Consider the following 19,953-nt stretch of genomic DNA (forward strand, 5'->3'; position numbering starts at 1 on the left):
AGCAATTCGTGTTACATCTGGCGTCCAACTCTTGGGGCACAAATTCATGAAAAGAGCCACTTGCCTGTGGCTCAGGCCGGAGCTACAGGTGGCCGGAATCTCTACCCTACCTGGGCAAGAGTCCCTCCCCTGCTGGCTAAGTTTCTGTTGCAGCCTCTCTGCAGCAAACTCCCCAGACTCAGGCTCCAAACACACTGGAATTAGCTGCTTTTGCACGCTCCCCTGTACAAACAGCAGGCTCTCTAGTTTCTTCCCTTTGGCTTTCTCTGGGCCCTGTCCTCAGGCTGCTGCCACACTGTTTTCTGAATTATTGTCAGAGTCAATTAAGATTTCTTAAAGGGAGAAATTAGTTAAATTTTTTCCCATATTAAAAAATGGGAAACATTTTTACAATGGAAGGCATTTGGTGTCTGTTTGATTATATATTAAATGGTCTGAAAATGGAACAATTAAATGAGAGGATAATTAATGTTGATGGAATAGATATAATGTCAATTATAAATATTATTTGATCATTTTTTATCATTAAAAAATTGGTTAATATGAGTGCCAAGATAAAAATTTTAGAAAAACTTGTTAAAACAGATCATAGATATATTCAGATCCAGACAGAAGAATTTAAAGGAGAACCAGTCTCAACATTGCATTATAAGGTTACAAAGAAACAGCCTAAGGCTTTCAAATAGCAACCTTAATCTATCTAGTAACCTTACAGGAACTACCGAGTGAGAAATATCCTCAAGGCTGTGTAAGAGCTGACTGGACTCTTGTGCAAATGTTAGATTTGAAAAGATTCAAAGAAGCAATAGTCTCATATGGCATCCACTCATCTTTCGTGAAGCAGATGTTAAACTTGTAATAGAATTATCCCTCAAGACTGGAGAGATTTGGTTACTGCCGTCTTAGAGGCTGGTCCACAGTTACAATGGAAGACTTGGTTGGAAAGATGAGGCTAAGACCATTGAACAATGGAGTAGGGCTAGAGGTCTTGAAATTTCCCAAGATCAACTTCTTGGAGAAGGTGATTATGCTGATATACAAAGACAATCTTTATATGATGACCACACCCTAATTTTATGCTGCATGGCAGCTTTGAATGCTTGGGACAGAACGGAAGAAGTAGGAAAGAAAATTGAGTCATTTAATAAAGTTATACAGGGCACAAAAGAAACCTTCACTGATTTCTTACAAAGACTGATTTCAGCAGTAAATAGAATGATATCAAATTCAGAAGCTAGACAGATAATAATTGAATCTCTGGCTTTTGAAAATGCTAATGCAGTCTACGGCCATACTACCCTGAACGTGCCCGATCTCGTCTGATCTCGGAAGCTAAGCAGGGTCGGGCCTGGTTAGTACTTGGATGGGAGACCGCCTGGGAATACCGGGTGCTGTAGGCTTACAATAAATAAAAAAAATAAAAAAAAATGCTAATGCACAATGCAAAAGGGTAATTAGGCCATTAAAGGCAAGATCAGCACCATTGGAGGAATGGATCTGAGATACAATTGATTTTGAATCTCATGACCATGATGATGCTTGGATAGGAGAGGTGATTTCCAGAGGTTTGAAGAAAAATAGTAATGTCAGGTGTTTCAATTGCAGTAAACAAGGTCACCTAAAAAGGGATTGTAAACAGGGTGGTCCTAGAAACAAAATTTTTTCAAGGAATAATTCCAACAGAATGTCCCTCCCTTCTGGATTATGCAGAAGGTAAGGCAAAGGTAAACATTGGACTAACGAATGTAGAGCAACAAGAGACAGACAAGGTAATCCTTGTCTATGAGGGGCCTCTCACAGGCTCCTAAGACAAATTCAGTTCAGTCCTTTCCTGTCACCCTGGAAGAAACTTCTTCCCAGAGCAATTAAAGAACTTACTGCCTATTGTAAAAACCATACTACTCTGAGTGATAGAACAGCTATAGAAGAGAGAACAAAAAATTTTGGAGAAACCATAAAGCGATTTTTTTGGCAAACTTCTATAAATGAACAAAGACCAAAATTAAAAATATGAATGATATTCTCATTGAAGGTCTTGTAGACACAGGTGCAGATGTAACAATAATTGCACCAGAATCTTGGCATCCAAATTGACTCTTCAGGAGGTAAATGTTCAGCTTTTAGGGATTGGAACATCTCAAGTGAAACAGAGCATGAGATGGGTCAAATGTATACGGCCAGAAGGACAGAGGGGAAAATTAAAGCCATATGTGGCTAATATAACTATGAATCTATGGGGCCATAATTTGTTACAACAATGGAATACCCAGATTAACATTCCTCCAATCTCAGAAACAAACTAGCATATGCTTCTGAGAAAAATGTTAGAAGATATTATAAAGAACAGTCACCAACCATCCAGATTGTACAAGAACAGGGCACAACAGCTACTGATCTTTCAAAGACACCAACAGCCCTACCTTTAAAATGGTTAACAGACAAGCCTGTATGGGTTCAGCAATGGCCTTTAACAACAGAGAAACTGCAGGTCTTAGAACAGCTGGTATGAGAGCAGTTAAGTGCTCAGCATATTGAAGAATCAGTCAGCCCTTGGAATTCTCCTGTATTTGTTATAAAAAAGAAATCTGGTAAATGGAGAATGGTAACAGACCTAAGAGCTATTAAAAAGGTAATTCAGCCAATGGGCTCTCTACAGTCTGGAATTCCTTTGCCTACTCTGTTATCTAAAGTATGGCCTCTTATAGTTATTGATTTAAAAGACTGTTTCTTCTCAATACTCTTACAAGAAGAAGACAGAGAAAAATTTGCCTTCATGGTGCCTACTTGTAATACTTCTTAGCCTGTTAAGAGATATCAATGGAAGGTTCTCCCACAGGGAATGTTAAATAGTCCAACCCTGGGCCAATATTTTGTATGACAGCCATTGGAAGTAATATGTAAACAATGTCCTTAATCTACAGTTTACCATTACATGGATGACATTTTACTAGCTGATTCAAATGTAGATACTTTAGAGTGTTTGAAGAAGTAAAGAAAATTTTGCCTTGTTGGGGATTATAAATTGCTCCTGAAAAGATACAAAGAGGAAATTCTATTAATTATTTAGGATATAAAATAGTTCTACAAAAAATTAGACCTCAAAAGGTGCAAATTAGGAGAGATCAATTATGGACTCTTAATGACTTTAAAAGATTATTAGGATACATTTCCAATCTATGGACCACTATTGGGGTAAAAAATGATGAACTGAGTAATTTGTTCAAAACCTTAGAGGGTGACAAGGACTTAAATAGTCCAAGAGAATTATCAGCTGAAGCTGAGAGAGAATTGGCTCTGGTGGAAAAGAAAATACGGGATGCATATGTGGATCATTTGTATCCAAAGCCTGATTACATTTTGGTTATTTTACCCTCTAAGCATTCTCCTACAGGAATTTTAATGCAGAGGGAAGATACTATATTGGAATGGATATTTCTTTTTTCTTTTTCTTTTTCTTTTCTTTCTTTCTTTCTTTTTTGTCTTTTGAGACAGGATTTCTCTGTGTAGCTTTGCACCTTTCTTGGAACTCACTCTGCAGCCCAGTCTGGCCTCAAACTCACAGAGATCCACCTGGCTCTGCCTCCCGAATGCTGGGATTAAAGGTGTGCACCACCACCGCCTGGCCATCCAGCAGAAATTGTAGTGCCTTTAACTAATGATGAAATTTACAAATTATGGGAAGAAAGTTAACCTTGGCAAAAAGCTTGCAGTAATTTTTTGGGAGAGATTAACAACAAATATCCCAAAAGCAATAGAATTCAACTTATAAAGAGAGCTAACTGGATCCTGACTCACATTGTATGGGAAACACCAATATCTGGAGCCCCTACATTTTATACAGATGCAAACCAAAAAGGAAAGGCAGGTTACAAATCAGAAAATGTAAGTAAAGTGGTTCAAAGTCCTTATAATTCTGTCCAAAAGTAGGAATTATATGCCATTCTGATGGTATTAATGAATTTTTTGGAAACTCTCAACATAGTTACTGACTCTCAGTATTCTGAAAGAGTGGTATTACACATTGAAACTGCTGGATTTATCCCTGATGAGTCAGAATTAACTTTGTTATTTATTCAGTTACAAGAAATAATCAGGAATAGGAATCATCCCTTATATATAACTTACATCTGGTCCCATATGGGTCTGCCAGGCCCTCTAGCACAAGGTAATGATGAGATTGATCAACTATTGATAGGAAATGTGCTGGAGGCCTCAGAATTTCATTAAAAACATCATGTCAATAGTAGGGGTTTTAAAAAGGATTTTTCCATAACCTGGCAACAAGCCAAGGAACTTATGAGGAAATGTCCTACTTGTTCTTTATACAATCAAACTCCACTGCCAGCAGGATATAACCCAAAGGGTACTCAAAGGAATGAAATCTGGCAGATGGATGTGTTTCATTTTGTAGAATTTGGAAAATTGAAATATGTACACCACACCATTGATACTTATTCAGAATTTCAATGGGCAACTGCTCTGAGTTCCAAAAAGGCTGATTCTGTAATCATGCATTTGCTAGAAGTTATGGCCATCATGGGTATACCTGTATAAATTAAAACTAACAATGCTCCAGCATATGTCTCTGGTAAAATGAAACAGTTTTTTTGCTTATTACAATATAAAGCACATTACAGGTATACCACACAATTCCACAGGCCAAGCAGTCATAGAAAGATCAAATCGAACTCTAAAGGATATGCTAAATAAACAGGGGTAACAAAAAACCCAAGAAATAGATTACATAATGCTTTATTAACTTTGAATTTTCTCAGTGCTAATGAGAAAGGAACAACAGCTGCAGAGAGACATTGGATGACAGAAAAAAAACTACAGAATTAGATCAGCCTGTATACTTTAAAGATGTGCCGACCTCAGAATGGAAACCAGAATATGTGTTACATTGGGGATGAGGTTTTGCTTTTGTTTCCACGGGAGAAGAAAAGCTATGGATACCATCAAAATTGATAAAGGTTTGATTTGAACAAGAGGGACCTCTTAATTAGAAGAGGTGATAGTTCATCAACCAACATGACCATCCAATTTAAACTAACTTATACCACTAACAAATGCTTTTCATTAGATATGATATAACTTGGCAAAAGAGAAACTCCCCAAAGTTAGGGTTGGGGAAGGGTTTTGTTTTTATGTTTCAGGAGAATGAAGGCTAAGGAATCTGAAGAACACTGGACAAATGAGACATCTGATGAAAAAGGACAAATCATCCAGAAAAAAATGTCCCAAGAAAAAGAGTAAATTGGCCTATTGGTATATCACATATCTAACAGGATAAAATTTCATAAGTCTTCCTAAATGTTTATTTCTGCTGTTCTCTACAGACACATAATGCAAATGGTCTTCATGTAGTCCCAGTTTAATTAAAAATTAAAGCTGGCTTTGGAGTTGGAATGTGGCTCTCTACTTCTCTAAACCCAAGCATGCTTGTTAAAAGAAAATGCAAAATCTCTGTATCATGTCAGACCTCATATGAGACAGAAGAAAAACCAAAATTAAGGGACTATCCTATTGCTATTAATCTCACGATCCTTTGGTTTTATTTTGACTCGTTAAAACTTTTCTTAAGGTATGAATTTAGATCAATATTTATAATATTAATATATATTAAACTTTTGTCATGATATTAATGGTCATATACAGTACTAATTCTAGAAAAAAGGCTTCATCTAGCTTCCTGTACATGATTTTGGGCTTGAGTCTCTATCAGTTTTCTGCAGTGAACCATGACTACGCCTAACAGTGACTTTGAAGTCTCCAAAAAGATGATGGGACCCCACAACAACAATTCCATCAGGACCATGATAATACCATTAAGTTGACAAACACCACCCAAAGATCAGCTTTGGACTACAAACTGCTCAGGACAATATTGAGATGGCTAGCTGAGACGATACAACCTTGTAGACTACTCCAATGAGGACTTGATCATAATCCTAAATTTTCTTTGTGTCCCCATAAGATTAACAGCACCGCCAATCAGCAGAAAGTGATTTTAAGAACATGACGCCCACATCCCCAAGAGGTGGAGTGGGTGGTTTTTGGTTATTAAATGAGTTATAAATAATCGTCATTGTTTAGGATGGTTGATTACAAGTTGTTAATTGATAATGGTCAAGAAAAAAATCCAAAGGAGATTAGATTCAGGGTTCTTTTTTTTTTTTTTTTTTGGTTTTTCGAGACAGGGTTTCTCTGTGTAGCTTTGCACCTTTCCTGAGACTCACTTGGTAGCCCAGGCTGGCCTCGAACTCACAGAGATCCGCCTGGCTCTGCCTCCCGAGTGCTGGGATTAAAGGCGTGCGCCACCACCGCCCGGCAGATTCAGGGTTCTTATTTGAAGAAAAAGTAAAAAGAAAAAAAAGGCTATAGATAAGAGGTAGATTATTGAATCTACTCTGAAAAAAAAAGATATAGAAATGATGGATAAAGAGCAGATTATTGAATCTACTCTGAAAAGAAAAAAGAGAGAATATGGATAAATTGGTAGATTATTAAATCTATGTTTAAAAAGCAGCTACTAGTTTTAAATATTTTACATTGGATCAGATTTTTGTATATTGTATACAAATTTTGTATATTGATACAAATTTGAGATTATTTTTGTTAGAACATACTGTACATACGTTTCTAATCTTGTTCAAGGTATTGTACCTATACAGCTCATTTAACAATGTAATGCAATTTTCTAGTCCTTGAAAGTTATTACCAACCATTTAGCAGATGTATTTTAGATATACAGGTCATCTTCAAACACTTCAGAGAGCTACAGAATATGGCATTTAAGATATTTTAAAAACATAGATTCTTTTTTATGACTATGAGACATGTCTGCTCCTTGAAACACCAATCTACTTAAGGGAAGATGATGGGCATCGAAGAAACTCCATATGGAGTTTACTTTCTTTGTGGCAAGTTAACCACTGCACAAGAAAGTGCCCTTCCCTCAACTGCTGACAGTATGCTACTGTCCAAATGGACAAGCAGGACACAAAAGAAAGGACTGTCGAACCTGCCAAGATAAGGTAGGAAGGCCCTTCAGAAAATCCTGCTTCACAGATAAGTCTGTCAGATATGCTAGGCCTGTAGGCAGAAGATGGATGCCTCAACATTGCAGAGGAACCTTGGGTAACTGTCCAGGCAGCCAGCTGTTTCTGTCATTTCTCACAGTTTTTGGAAGTTACTTGTTTGTACTTCCTGCTTACTTAAGTGATATATTTCCTTCTTGGGTCTCTGAGGGAGTTGAAGATTAGATAATTATAGTTTTCCTTGTTAACAAATTCAGAAAAGAAACTCACTACAGAGGTGTAAAGTGTGTAAGCTTGAAAGACATCAAAAGATAGTTTTTGGTTGGTAATACAAGTTAGGATAGAGCTGGTTGGTGGTGGTGCATGCCTTTAATCCCAGCACTCGGGAGGCAGAGCCAGGTGAATCTCGGAGTTCAAGGCCAGCCTGGTCTACAAAGTGAGTTCCAAGACAGGCTCCAAAGCTACACAGAGAAACTCTGTCTCAAAAAAAAAAAAAAAAAAAAAAAAGTTAGGATAGAATGTGAATTAGGTACAACATTTTGGACTCACCAAAATAGGATAAATAATGGAGTATTTTCTCTGAATCTGTCAAATGTTAATGGATTGCACATTGTTAATATAATTCTTGACTGTATGTATTATGTATACTTATTGTCTATAGTTTTTCTTATATTAGTTATAACCTTTTATTATTTTAGACAAAAATAAAAAGGAGAAATGTAGTGCTATATTGTGTACCCTAATAAAGCTTGCCTGAGGATTAGAGGACAGAGCCAGCCACTAGATTAAACATAGAGGTCAGGCAGTGGTGGCACACATCTTTAATCCTAGCACTCAGGAGGCAGAGAGCCATCTGGATCTCTGGGAGTTCAAGGCCCCCTGGATTGACTCAGTCTAGGAGAGAAAACAGAGCCAGGCAGTGGTGGCACACACCTTTAATCCCAGTACCAGAAAGCACACATGCCTTTATTCCCAGGAAGTGATGTCTGGGTGGAGAAAGATATATAAGTCGTGAGGAGATAGGAACTAAAGGCCTATTTTGGCTGAGGCCTTTTGGGTGAGGACTCAGAGGTTTTCAGTCTGAGGATTCATGGAAACAGGATTGGCGAGGTGAGGTTGGCTGTGGCTTGCTCTGCTTCTCTAATCTTTCAGCTTTCACCCCAATATCTGGTACCTTTTTTTTTTAAATTATTATAAGGCCATTTAAGATTTGAACAACAGAGGTATTTGATGGCTATGTATTTAAGAGGAAGACTATGTAGAGAGCAGAAAGGCCGCTATGCTCAATAGGCTGTGTCTAGGAGGCCAGAACCAGGGTTCGGGATTCAGGCTAAAATAACACCATCGTTTCCTAAAAGATGCTCCCATTGAGTACCCTCCCGCAGGGAAGATGGCTGGACCATAAGCTGTACCATCTTCTATGCTACAAGTCATGGCTGCACAATTCTGGTACACAGGTAAGTTAGGTATTCAATAAATATTTATAGATTGAATGAACTCTCTGTGATCAAGGGACTTGGGTTTCAGAGAAGGGATTTCAAAGTTTGGCAAGCAGTTTAAAACCTGTGGGTGGGAGGAGACTCCTGATATTCTCTGAGCGATGGACCCTAAGTCTCCAGCAGCCAACTCTATTTGCAGACCATCAAACCTCTGGTTCTCAGCTACTTTTCTGATTCGTTGGAGATGTGGGTGCATTCCTAGCCATGGCCAACAGGTGGCAGTATTGCCTGTGCCATGAGACAGCTTAGGGCATGCTGCTTTGGTGACCGCCTGCACTATGTTCTATGTGCCCTCCGTATTAGAGTACCTGGCTCCCGGGGTGGGGTAAGCAGCTGCCAAGGACCCACTGAGTCCAAGGCAGGGAAAGGGAGAGTAGATGTGATCTGGCTGCCCAGAACGGACCACTGAAGCAGGTTACCTTTTCCCGGGCACCATCAAGGCTTCACTTCACAGTGGAAGCCATGCAGTCTTGATTTCAAGCCCTAGCAGCTCTGCTCAAGATATTTGGTGCCACCAGGCACAGAGCATGAGGGCCATGAAGGGCCTTTGCTGAGTTCCAACAAGGAGGTCTTATCTCCTTTGCTGGGTACAAAGGGAGGCAGGAGCTGCCAACAGGACCTGATTTGTGTAGTACTGTGGGCACCCCAGAAGTGGGAATCTAAGGCAAGGATTTGAGGAGGTGGGAGGTGGCCCTCACTGTGAAAACGTGTCAAGGAGTTTGGATCCTGGCCTTTGAGTCCGAGCAACCACCTTTTCCTCAAGACATTCCTGTGGTAAGGGCTTACCTATACCTCTGAACGCCTGCCTGGAGGGTGGCCAGTTCTCCACTGGCGGTAGGGGACAGCGGAGCCGACTACCAAGGAGCCCCACTGGCAGTCCCGGCAGCCAAACAGTTCTTTACACGGATCTAGGCAGGAATTACACCAGGCTACAGGGCACCGGGAAGCTCAGCAGGTGATCCAGGGCACATTTTAGGTGACTGAAAGGGGCCAGAGACCCAGGCCCGTTTCCCTCGTCTGTAGCTGCTTCTCCCCTAGGTTGGGGACTAGAGCTTCTATCCCCCACTCTGTACCCCAAGCTCTGACCTCTTTTGTGATTAATGAGCTGACGATGCTCCATCGATAAGGAATTAACCTAGAGCCCCTGCCTATCAATAGCTGGGAGGCCAGATTCCCCAGCCCCACCCCCACACACCTGCTGGGATGCTCCAGGGTGCCCCCACCATCCCTGCATGGCTTCACACCCCAGCATAAAGCTGCAGAGAATGACCCTCCTAACGGCCTCAGTCACCACCTTCCCATCAGCCCCTTTCACACACAGACGGCAGCTGGTTTATACTGGTTTAATCCATGTCAAATGTAGTTTACAAAGGGAAAGGACAAGTACCTTTGTATAGAATATACAGACACAGCATCACACCACAGGGCCCACGGGAGGGCAAGGGAGACAGCACTTCCCTGGGAGCACCATTCTACTCCCAGGAGTTGCTCTCAACAGCAGGCTGGGCAGCCAGGCACCCTCAGCCAGCCTGACTGCAGCCTCTGTTTCTGCTCGGTCCCACTGTCCACCCTACCCCCAGCTCCTCAAAATGAGCCCCATGAGCTAAGACTAAGGAGAGGATCATATCCCTTGGGGCACATGGCCCATGTCTGGGAGAAGAAATATACACCACTGAACACCGAGCACATGGAAAGGGAAGGGGAAGGGATGCCATGGGAGAGGGAAAGGCAGACAGGCACCTTAAGAGGTGGATGGGCCGAGCCCCCAGCCAGCCCTGAAGGGGGCACTGCTTCCAAGAGTCATTAAAAAAAATCATACAACCAAAGGGGAGGCGGTGGAGGGCAAAAATGTCCCGTTTATACACAACATTGTAAACATACAGTCTATATTACATGTGCTTCAGTCTGGTGTTTGCATGTCCGTCAGTCAGTCCAGGGGACGGATCTCAGGAGCCTTGCCCCGCTACTCCCCATCCCTACCTTCCTGCCCCACACTGGAAATCGCCAAGAGAGGCATGGTCCTCAAGTTCAGAAGGAGCAAGCAGGCAGGGCTGCTCCACTCTGGCTCCAGAGTCCTATAGGTGTGTTTGGGTGTGTATGTGCATGTATGTACACGGGGAACCTGTGTGCAATTATGTACAAAGGGAAAGGGGTTCACTGTCACAGAGGCTGGGGCAGGTGGGGCTGCTCGAGGCAAGGCCTGCCAGGATGGCTAGCTCACAAGTAGATCCTCCGCAGGTCTCCAGGCGCTGTGATGGTGTTGCACTGAGGGCAGAGCTTCTTGGCACCCTGTGGAGAGAGGAGAGGGGAGGGCTTGGTTAGACACAGGAGACCTGTGTTCGTGCCCAGGAGCACTGGGCCTGCAGCCATGTCTGCACCAGTATGCTGGGACCTCATTCTTGTCAGCCAGCCTAGGAAGGCATGGGCTGCCTCTGAGCAGGCAGACATGCTCCTGTGTTGGGGAGACGCCAGGATCAAACCGCCTGGCCAGCCCCGCAGCAGGAGCCCCGGTAATGAGAACAAGGCTGGGTCCAGCTGTGGCTGCCTCGGCCCTAACGAGATTACACGCGGCCTTTGATCAGGACACAGAGCCCACGTCCGGGCCTTTTATTGCTGTCTCCGGGCGACATTTTAATGGCTGCTCCTGAGCTAAGAACAGGGCAGGAGCAGAAGGAGCTTAGTAATGGGAGGGGGAGGGGCAGAGGCCCTGGTCTGGCTTACCCACCACCAACCTCTTTCTGATCTGGGGTCTCAGCAATACACGTGATACGGGGCCGCCTCGGGGTGGGAAGGAGGAGTGTGAAGTGAGTCCATGGAGGAGGACTGAATGAGCCCGAAGTGAGAGCGCAGACAAGGTATTCAACCTGGCGGCTGAATCCCTGACTCAGGTTCTTCCTTAACTCCCCCAAACAGGTGCAGCCCCAGATGTGAACATCTGGACAGTGCCTCACAGCTGCCCACCCACTCCTCCATTGTGTGCCACCTCACCAGGGTCCGCAGCCAGCACTCTTCACAGTGCACATGCCAACACTGGATGGACGTTAGGGGCATCGAGTAGGAGTCCTAGGGAGGGGGTGGCAGAGAAGGAGTCACTGAAGCAAGCTCACTCTCTGAGAGCCCAATGCAGCCGAGACCCTCCCCAACCCACAGGCCACTGGACCAGGAGCATGCCTTGATTCCTTCCCACTCACCATGCAGATGAGGCATTTGTATCGGTCCCCCCGAGATAGCTGCCGTTCCAGCTCCCTGACACGAGCCTTCAGGGCCTCAAATGTAGTTACAGCTGAGTCTTCAGTGATTCTGTAGAGACAATGGACAGTGGGGTAAAGTGGTGCCCTCGGCCTAGACTCACACAAGGAACTTCTCAACATCTCTCCCTGCCAGCTACTCCCTGCAGAGCTGAACTCAGTACTCCTGGCATGTCTACCTGACGAATGGCTAAGCCAGAGCCTTGGCAATCATCACCTTTACTCATCTTCAAGTACCCTCAGCTTTCTAAGCCGCTCACCTCTTCCCAGCTTCTCTGCAATCTCCGCTCCTTCCCACTCTCACCACACACCACTATGCTGTGGCCCTTATGTTTAAAAACAAAACAAAACAAAACAAATCACCCTGGATATGTTGGTGCACACCTTAATTCCACCACTTAGGAGGCAGAAGTGGGCAGCGGGCAGACCTCTGCGAGTTTGAGGCCAGCCTGGTCTACAAAGGGAGTTCTAGGCTAGCCAGGGCTACACAGATCTTGTCTCAAAACAAAACAAAACAGTCTCATGTAGCCCAGGCTAGCCTCAAGCTTTCTATATAACTAAGTAGATAACCTTGAAAATTTAAAACTAAATCTTTAAATTTATTAAAAATTTTTATAAATTTTTTTGGCCAGGCATGGTGGCACATACCTTTGATTTCAGCACTCAGGGAGGCAGAGGCAGTTGCATCTCTGAGTTTGAGGCCAGCCTGGTCTACACAGTGAGTTCCAGGACAACCAGGGCTACACAGAGAAACCCTGTCTTGAAAAAAAAAGAAAAAAATTTCATTTTATGTGCATGGGTGTTGTGCCTGTGGAGGCTGGAAGAGGGCATCAGATCCCCTGAAACTAGAGGTACAGATGGTTGTGAACTGCCATGTAGGAACTGAACCTGAGTCCTCTGGTAGAGTAGCCAGAACTCTTAACTGCTGGGCCTTCTCTCCAACCCCCATCTGTTTCTTAAATTAACATTCAAAATATGAAGTTTCGTTAGGGCACAGTAAAAGGTACTTCCTGCCCCTCCAGAGTGCTGAGACACAGTCAGGGCTTCTCACACCCCAGCAGCTGAGACATACCTCCAGCCCCTCATCCTTCAGGTTTCTAAGGATCATTTTACTAACAAAAAACAACGCTTCTCTGCTGTAATCTCTCCTCTGGCCCCTCTGCCAGCACCTGACAGAACTTCTATTCTAAAGGCCAGTCCAGCCATTTGTATTTCCAGCATTTCAGGTCTCTGTCAGCATTAGCTGCATCTCTCCTCAGTCATGTGCCACATCCTTATGCTATTCACAGAGAGTCTCCCCGCTCCCCCGGCCTCTTCTCTGGGATGCTTCCTCCTCCCAGAGGCTCTCCCGAGGTTCTGTACTGACCCCTTCACAGCAAAGGGGTCATCTCCCCAGCAAGCCTGAGTTCCCCGAAGGCGAAGTGACATCTCCCAGTGACTGTTTACTAGTGGATGAGCCCTACTTGGGGCATGTAAGCATGAGAAAACATTTGCCAGTCCAACCTCCAGGGAAAAGAGAGATGTGGGACCTAACTACTCTAGGTAGTCTCAAGCCTGTGATTCAATTCCTGAAACACAAAACCAGCAGCACAGAGAAGAAGGAATAGCTAGAATAATCTCAAAGATCTCCCTCCACCTGCCCCTCCGATCCCTCTGAAAAGCAACAGTACCAAGGAACACTCAAGGAGAGAAACGCTTCCTGGAGCAGAAGAAACAATGACAGCGGGAATACGCCTTAAGGAATGACAATACTAAACAAAAGAGCTGAAGTTTATTAAGTACTTATTAACTGCCAGGTATTTTTACCGAGGAACTGATAATTATACCTCCGTAACCTCTGTGAGAAGATGTTCATTTCACATGTGAAGAAACCAGGTAGCCTGCCCAGACTGTGGCAGACCAAGGCCATCCTGCTTACAAGGAGAGGAGTCCCCCAGGCCAAGGTGGTAGAAACGAAGAAGACCAAGCAGTCAAAAGTGAAAGGAGACTTCTCCAGCCAACAGCAGGAACTGGTTAAGTCACGAGCAAGCTGGGGTAGAGGTGCGGTATGACACAACAGGGGAGGTTTACAAGATGCATTCCATCAGGACTGGACTGCGGTAGTGGAGGCTTAGGTGGACCACACAGTAATGGTGGGGGAACGAACAGTACTCTGGAGTGAGGGGGACATTCGGCTAGCATGGGGACAATGTGTTCACAAAAGTGCAGAACTTAATGTAATGTATTTGCTCTGCCCACGACCTTGGCTATAAGGCCCAAAGGAGGAGAGGAGTCACATGGTCCCTTCCTCCTTTTATTTATTTATTTTGTCCCCGGCGAGATTAGACTCTGGACCACCTGGGAATTGAACCCGGTTCCTCTGGAACATCAGTCAGTGTCATGTATGAAGGCAAGGAGAACACTGCCTCCTTCGGGCTGTATGGTCCAAGGTCACGGGCAGAGCAGATACCACTACAACTTACAGGTGGTCTGTGACTACTGGACACAATGGTCAGAAGGAAATAGAGGGACGGTCATGGGAACATGTTTATTGTTTTATGCTTTTGAGATGGTGTCTCATTACATACCTCAGGCTATCTCAAATTTACTATGTAGTTAAGGCTAGCCTCAAACCCATAGTCCTCGTTTCTCAGCCTTTGGAGTGTTGAGATTACAGGAATGTACTACCATGCCCAGCTAGCTGGTAGGAGTAACATTTAATGTACAACAGATTTCAATCTCTAATTTTTTTAGGATATCAGCAGCAATACAGAATGTGACTCCCTAGTGGCTGGCACGATGGGCCCATAATTATCCACCCCACGCCCCCAGAGATAGTGAAAAAGCTTTTGCCAGCTCCTTTGAGTGCTGGTGGGCAAGTCTTCACCCACTTCTCCCTCCTTAGCACCTACTCCGCTAGCTTCTTCTCTGGCATTCGCTCAATGCTCTCTGTGCCATCCCTAGCTGGACTGCTAGTGAATTCTCAACATGGATGGGCTCTTCCCCTTCCCTGGATATAAAATGGACCTCGGGCTGGAACCTGTACTTTGTGAACTAGGATGTCATGGGGGCCGAAGAGCATCAATCCTGGTGGATCTAGACCCAATGGAGATCTCTGGATAGCAGCAATCAGTCTCCACCTTGTCCTAGAGTGCCCCACCTACTGGAGTCTGTGCTCACACAGGTGGGACAGAAATGCTGACTTCCCCCAGCCTTGGGTGGGTAGCACCTTCATGGATGGCCACTGGCTCTGGCCCCTACCTCCCCCTTGGGCGCCATCCTTGATTAATGATCTTGTCTTTCTGATTTATGAGCAGCCCCTCCAGACGAGGGTAGGCGCCCCTTACAGCCCCGCCCGCCCTGCTCAGCTGGAGTAGGAGAGAATTATTAAATAAACATCCATACGTCACCCCCCCTCCCTAAGCTGGTTACACCGAATCCGTATGGCCCGCTCCGGCGCTGACACGGAGCAGCTGCGGTGATTCATGGGCAGCCGGGCCCTGCGCTGCGGCCCATACATCATGCCAGCAGCACTTGCGGCCCCGGCCGAGATAAACTGATCAAGCACAACGGGCTGGAATGAATTTATGACAACACAAAATGGAGGGAAACAAATGGGAGGTGACCCAGGCCACCGACCCAGCCCTGCACTGGCCTGCAAGCCACTCTTCTGGCAGGAGGCAAGATGGAACACTGGCCCTAGAATGAAGAGGATACCTTTTAACCCCAGGCAACCTAGCCTCCAGCTGGAGGGAGGGGTGGGTGCAGGGAGATAAGCAATGACCAATGGCAGTCACTCCAGGCAGCCGGACTGGACAATAGCACCTCCTGAGGCCAGTATTGGCCTTTCTCAGCTTCTGAAAAGGCAGCAGGATGGCCAGCTGATACCAAATCCTGTGGCGCTGTCCAGCAGCCCCGGGTAAAGTAACAATGGATCTATCTCCTTTTCCCCTGCTGGAGAACTCTGGCCAAAAATTCCTACTGGAAGTGATGAGACCCAATGCTCCTGCCTAAAACCTACGGCGAGCGCCACCCGGGACAAGAAAAATGAAACCAATTTAGCTCCCGATTAAGAAACAGAAACTGGAGATGAATCAAGTGCACTGGCTGGGCTGGGTGGCCATACATCACATTCCACGGGTGGGGGCGGCCACAGCGGGCAGGGAAGGACTGCTTCTCTCTCCACCAGGCTCCCGGGGCCATGGCCCAGTGATCAATTCACAGAGTCACGCTTAGCACCAGCTGGGCTCCACTGCCGGCTGTGTGCCCAGGGCAGCAGGACTGAGCTATACCCAGAGGGCCAGAAGCCCTGGCAGCAGACCTTCCTGCTAGCAAAGGGCCACTCTCCCAGCCAACCATACTTACTTCTCAATGTCACTGTTCTTGCAGGTCTTCTGCATGGCCTCCTGCTTGCTGCTTTCACCATTGCTGGTGGACGGCATCTCTGTAGGGACAAAAGTTCAACTTATACTCTGGCCAGGTAGGCAGCACAATTGAGGGCTTGGGATTCAGACAGTCACCACCATCTAAAGATGTCCTCTCCCAACCTCAGCCCTGCTAATCTGGGTCAGGACTTACCATCGCTGGCCCATTTAGAGAACTCGGGTGTGATGCGGGTACTGGGGGGGCCACCACTAGAGGAAGGAAGAAGAAAGAACCAAGTCAGGACAGCTGAGCCCTGCCTGCAGAGAGCCTTCCACAGACACTGCCCACGCCTTTGCCCACACTTGCTTTAGGACTGCGCCCCGGAGTGCCTCTCTCTCCTTGGCTTCACCAGGCTCTTCTCCTGTGCAAGGGATGACATCGGCCTCTGTGTATCTGGCATGGTGGTCAAGGACAGTAGATCCAAGATTGTGGTAGGCCACAAGGGCTCTGAATCTCAGGAGCACCCATGCCCCCCAAAGCTGAGACTAGCTCCAGGAGCAAGATCAAGTTTTAGAGGCACCAGCTACTTTTGGTATTGGTGGTTTGCCCCATTGGACCCCAAGGATACTGCGGTTTCCCATACTCCAGAGTGTCATCTCCATCCACATCCAGGTCTGCATCACTGTCGGGGTTCTCTCTGCCACTGCACATGACGAAGCCAGAGCCTGTGGGAAGCAGAGTGTAAGAAGGGCAAGAGGCCAAGAACTAGGCCAAGGGTGCCCCTGCTGCTGCTTCTAGGTAGAATTTAGGTCTTTTTCTTTTTGTTTTGTTTTTGTTTTTTTTTTTTTTTGAGACAGGGTTTCTCTGTATAACAGCCCTGGCTGTCTTAGAACTCACTATCCAGACCAGCTCACCTTGAACTCAGAAATCTACTTGTCTGCCTCCCAAGTGCTGGGATTAAAGGCATGCATCACCACCATCTAGCAACCCTCAGATATTTCTGACTCTATTTCTGTCCCTCTCCCTCACCTTTTAGCGTACTGCATGCTGCTCCAGGTTGCTTCTGTTTATAAACTGGCACAATCATACACTAGGTCAGGTCCTTAGAGGGCTATAACCGGCCTCCTATACACCTGTCTTCCAGTTCCAGAAGAGCAGAAAGAGGGTAGAGAAACTCAAGTCCAAAAGGTCACTCTCGAATAGGTTCTGAGACTTTCTCTATCTCACTGTCCAGCCTGAGGTCCATCCGAGGAGAAAAGGCTGGCTAAAGCCAGTCAGAGTCACAGAGTAGGACCCCCTAGCCAACATCCTGATTTGGACCACTAGGTCCTTTGCCAGGAAAAACACCAGGCAGCTGTTCAAATATTTGGTGTCTAAAGCGCCTGACATTAATTATTCATCTCCACCTCACACAGCTCAGATTCCTGGACAAGTGTAGTTAGAAAGGGATTAGAAAGGGACAGACAAGGGAGGATCGGCATGCACACCTGCCTCTCAGAGCAGTCACAAAGACAGCTAGGCTGGCCAGGGCAGGCTGAGGGCCAGACAGTCTGCTGATCCCTAGGGGGCATTTGGCCCAACCAAAGGCAGACTCTTGGCTAATGTAAAGGGTGAGCTACCAAGGCTTCACCAAGCCCACTTCATATGCCAGGTGGTCTCTGACTCCAGAACTACATTTCCTGACAGGCCAAGGTCAGAGACCAAAGAGCTATCCCCACATCTCTGTCCTAGTGGATCTTAGGTGACATCTTACTAGCCAGATCAGCAGCTCTGCCAGGGACAAAAGAAAATGAAGGACTCTGCCCAAAGGACCAGCAAAGGAACCTTTTGCATCGAGGAGAAGCTTAGAGCTCTGCCCAGCGATCTCAGAAAGTCTGCTTCCTGCCTCGTCCCACTTAACCATACAGCCTGACTCCAGAAGCACCAGGGGCTCCCCAGCCTGGTCGGCGGGGTCTCCACATCTCCACTCTCACTGTGTGTGCAGACAGACAACAGAGCTACTGACTTCACTCATGCCGACCATTCAGACCATTCATCAGGACGCGCTTTCAAGCAGTACCCGCTTCCCGACTCATCCCTCTTACCCCTTCTGTCTAAGGTCTGAGATCCCATCCATCCATCCACCCAGAGGCTAGTCAGTGCCTAGGATCTACCTCTCCTGACAGTCCTCATTTGGCACATCCCCAGAGGGACTGACACACTTGAGGCAGCAGGCAGGTCAGCAGCAGAGCCATTAAGCTGAGAAAACACCAAGTTACAGCTCTGTCTCCTATTCACAGCCAGGTGTCCTGACAAGCAATTCCCACCCCGAGGGTGAGTGGCACCTCTATAAACCCTCTGACAGTTTGGGAGACAAACTCCGCCATCAATCAGAATGTAGCTATCAGGTTCATTTACAGCCCGCACCCCACAAGTCCTGCCAAACCTTGCCAGCCCCCACTCCCAAGTGCACGCAGCTCAGCAGCAGCCTCATATTCCCCGCACAGCCTGGCCTACCCCTGCCTTGTGGGTGGGGAAAGTGAAAAGCTCTTTAGTACGCCTCTGAGTCCAGTATGGCTCCCTTGGCTAAACAGAGAAATCAAAGCTGCCAGGAAGCCCCAACAGGTGAAGCAGCCCAGGGACCTCAAGTATTTTCCTCTTGGCTAAAGGATGAATGATCTTTCACCTCCAATATTCTTTCGACCTTTTGGAGGTCATCCTGTCTGGCCCAGTATGAACATTTCAGGACGGGGTCCCACTCTCCAGGTGCTCTGAGTGATAACCTCCTCAGGTACTTACACATATCTGTCCCTTTCTAGATGTCCATCCCAGCTCTTTTACAACTTAAGATCGTATTAGTGTATGCTACTGTTCCTCACCAGACTGGAACCTTCCAGGCTCCCGGGCCTGACTTCCAGCATCATCCATCCACACAGCACACCCCAGCAGTACTTACTGGCTCAATACTGCCAATACTGCTCCATGCCTTATGAACCCTGCACCAGAAGGAAGGCCAGGTCTGGTTGATTAGCGTCCAGAGAAAACTACCAAGAGTCTCAGCCCAGCCTGGCAGCAACCTTCTGTTCCTCCGACTGGGTTGGAGCCGGGGGGGGGGGGGGGGGGGGGGGGGGGGGAAGTGGCACATCTTGTTAGCTAAGGAAAAAAAAAAGGCCTTCCTGCCTCTGGCCTGAGCAGTCTACTCCACTCCGACACTGATCCTATCCCCCAGCTGAGACAGATGTGGGGAACATCTCCCTATCCCCACAGGTGTTCCAAGCAGGCTGCCACCACCAATTTCACTCTGGTACTTGCCCCAACCTGCTCCAACCTCCTTCCCAGCACATTAAACTTTATTTTCTTAATGAAATGTCACTTGCTGACTTCTGGCAGAATCATAATAAAAAGAAACGGCCATAAAGCCGTTTTTATGCCGAAAGCAGCCCTGCCAGCTTGCCCCCCTCCTCAATCTTGGAGAGGAAGGCTTCACAGTCATTTTATGTTCTCAGCTGCTGGAATATCCCAAGCCAGTACTCAGAGGCAAGATGGCACAGACAGCCCCTTTCCAAGTCTCTGGCCTCTCTTCCATGTAGCTCTGGGAAGACCAGCCAAGCTGCTGCTCCTGCTGCTGCTGCTGCTGCTGTGCAGGAAACAACTGGGTCCCTAGGACCTCCAAGATGATCCAGAAGAGCTCCGGTCACCAAAATGGCTGACGAACTAAGTCTGATGGTCAACAGTGCCTGGCGGAGTCCCCTTCCCTCCAGTGAATGCTTGGAACAGAGTGGGAGAGGGCTAAGTGCACAGATGACATCTAAGTCTAAATCTTATGAAAATGACCCTTCTCCC

General features: G+C 46.2%; 1 protein-coding gene and 1 non-coding gene across 3 annotated transcripts in view; one reads left to right on the forward strand and one right to left on the reverse strand.

The window, feature by feature from the left end:
- Window positions 1-1,281: 1,281 nt before the first annotated feature.
- LOC131905453 (5S ribosomal RNA) lies at window positions 1,282-1,400 on the forward strand. Its single transcript, XR_009377961.1, has one exon. It is a non-coding gene; the product is annotated as a 5S ribosomal RNA (ribosomal RNA).
- Window positions 1,401-9,868: 8,468 nt separating this feature from the next.
- Window positions 9,869-19,953, reverse strand: part of Rnf220 (ring finger protein 220) — a 110,550-nt gene continuing 100,465 nt past the window's right edge. Inside the window, exons 5-11 of one of the 2 annotated variants that reach the window (XM_059254829.1) lie at window positions 16,760-16,856; window positions 16,498-16,584; window positions 16,345-16,400; window positions 16,132-16,210; window positions 11,731-11,839; window positions 11,528-11,602; window positions 9,869-10,828 (exon numbers count right to left, since the gene is read on the reverse strand). In XM_059254829.1, the coding sequence (XP_059110812.1) occupies window positions 10,757-10,828; window positions 11,528-11,602; window positions 11,731-11,839; window positions 16,132-16,210; window positions 16,345-16,400; window positions 16,498-16,584; window positions 16,760-16,856 (575 nt within the window). In that variant the 3' untranslated portion in view covers window positions 9,869-10,756. Of the gene's footprint in view, window positions 10,829-11,527; window positions 11,603-11,730; window positions 11,840-16,131; window positions 16,211-16,344; window positions 16,585-16,759; window positions 16,857-19,953 lie in introns of those variants that run through there. The other variant, XR_009377632.1, reaches the window with a different exon arrangement.

The sequence above is a fragment of the Peromyscus eremicus genome, chromosome 2, assembly GCF_949786415.1.
Source record: "Peromyscus eremicus chromosome 2, PerEre_H2_v1, whole genome shotgun sequence".
Taxonomy (NCBI): domain Eukaryota; kingdom Metazoa; phylum Chordata; class Mammalia; order Rodentia; family Cricetidae; genus Peromyscus; species Peromyscus eremicus.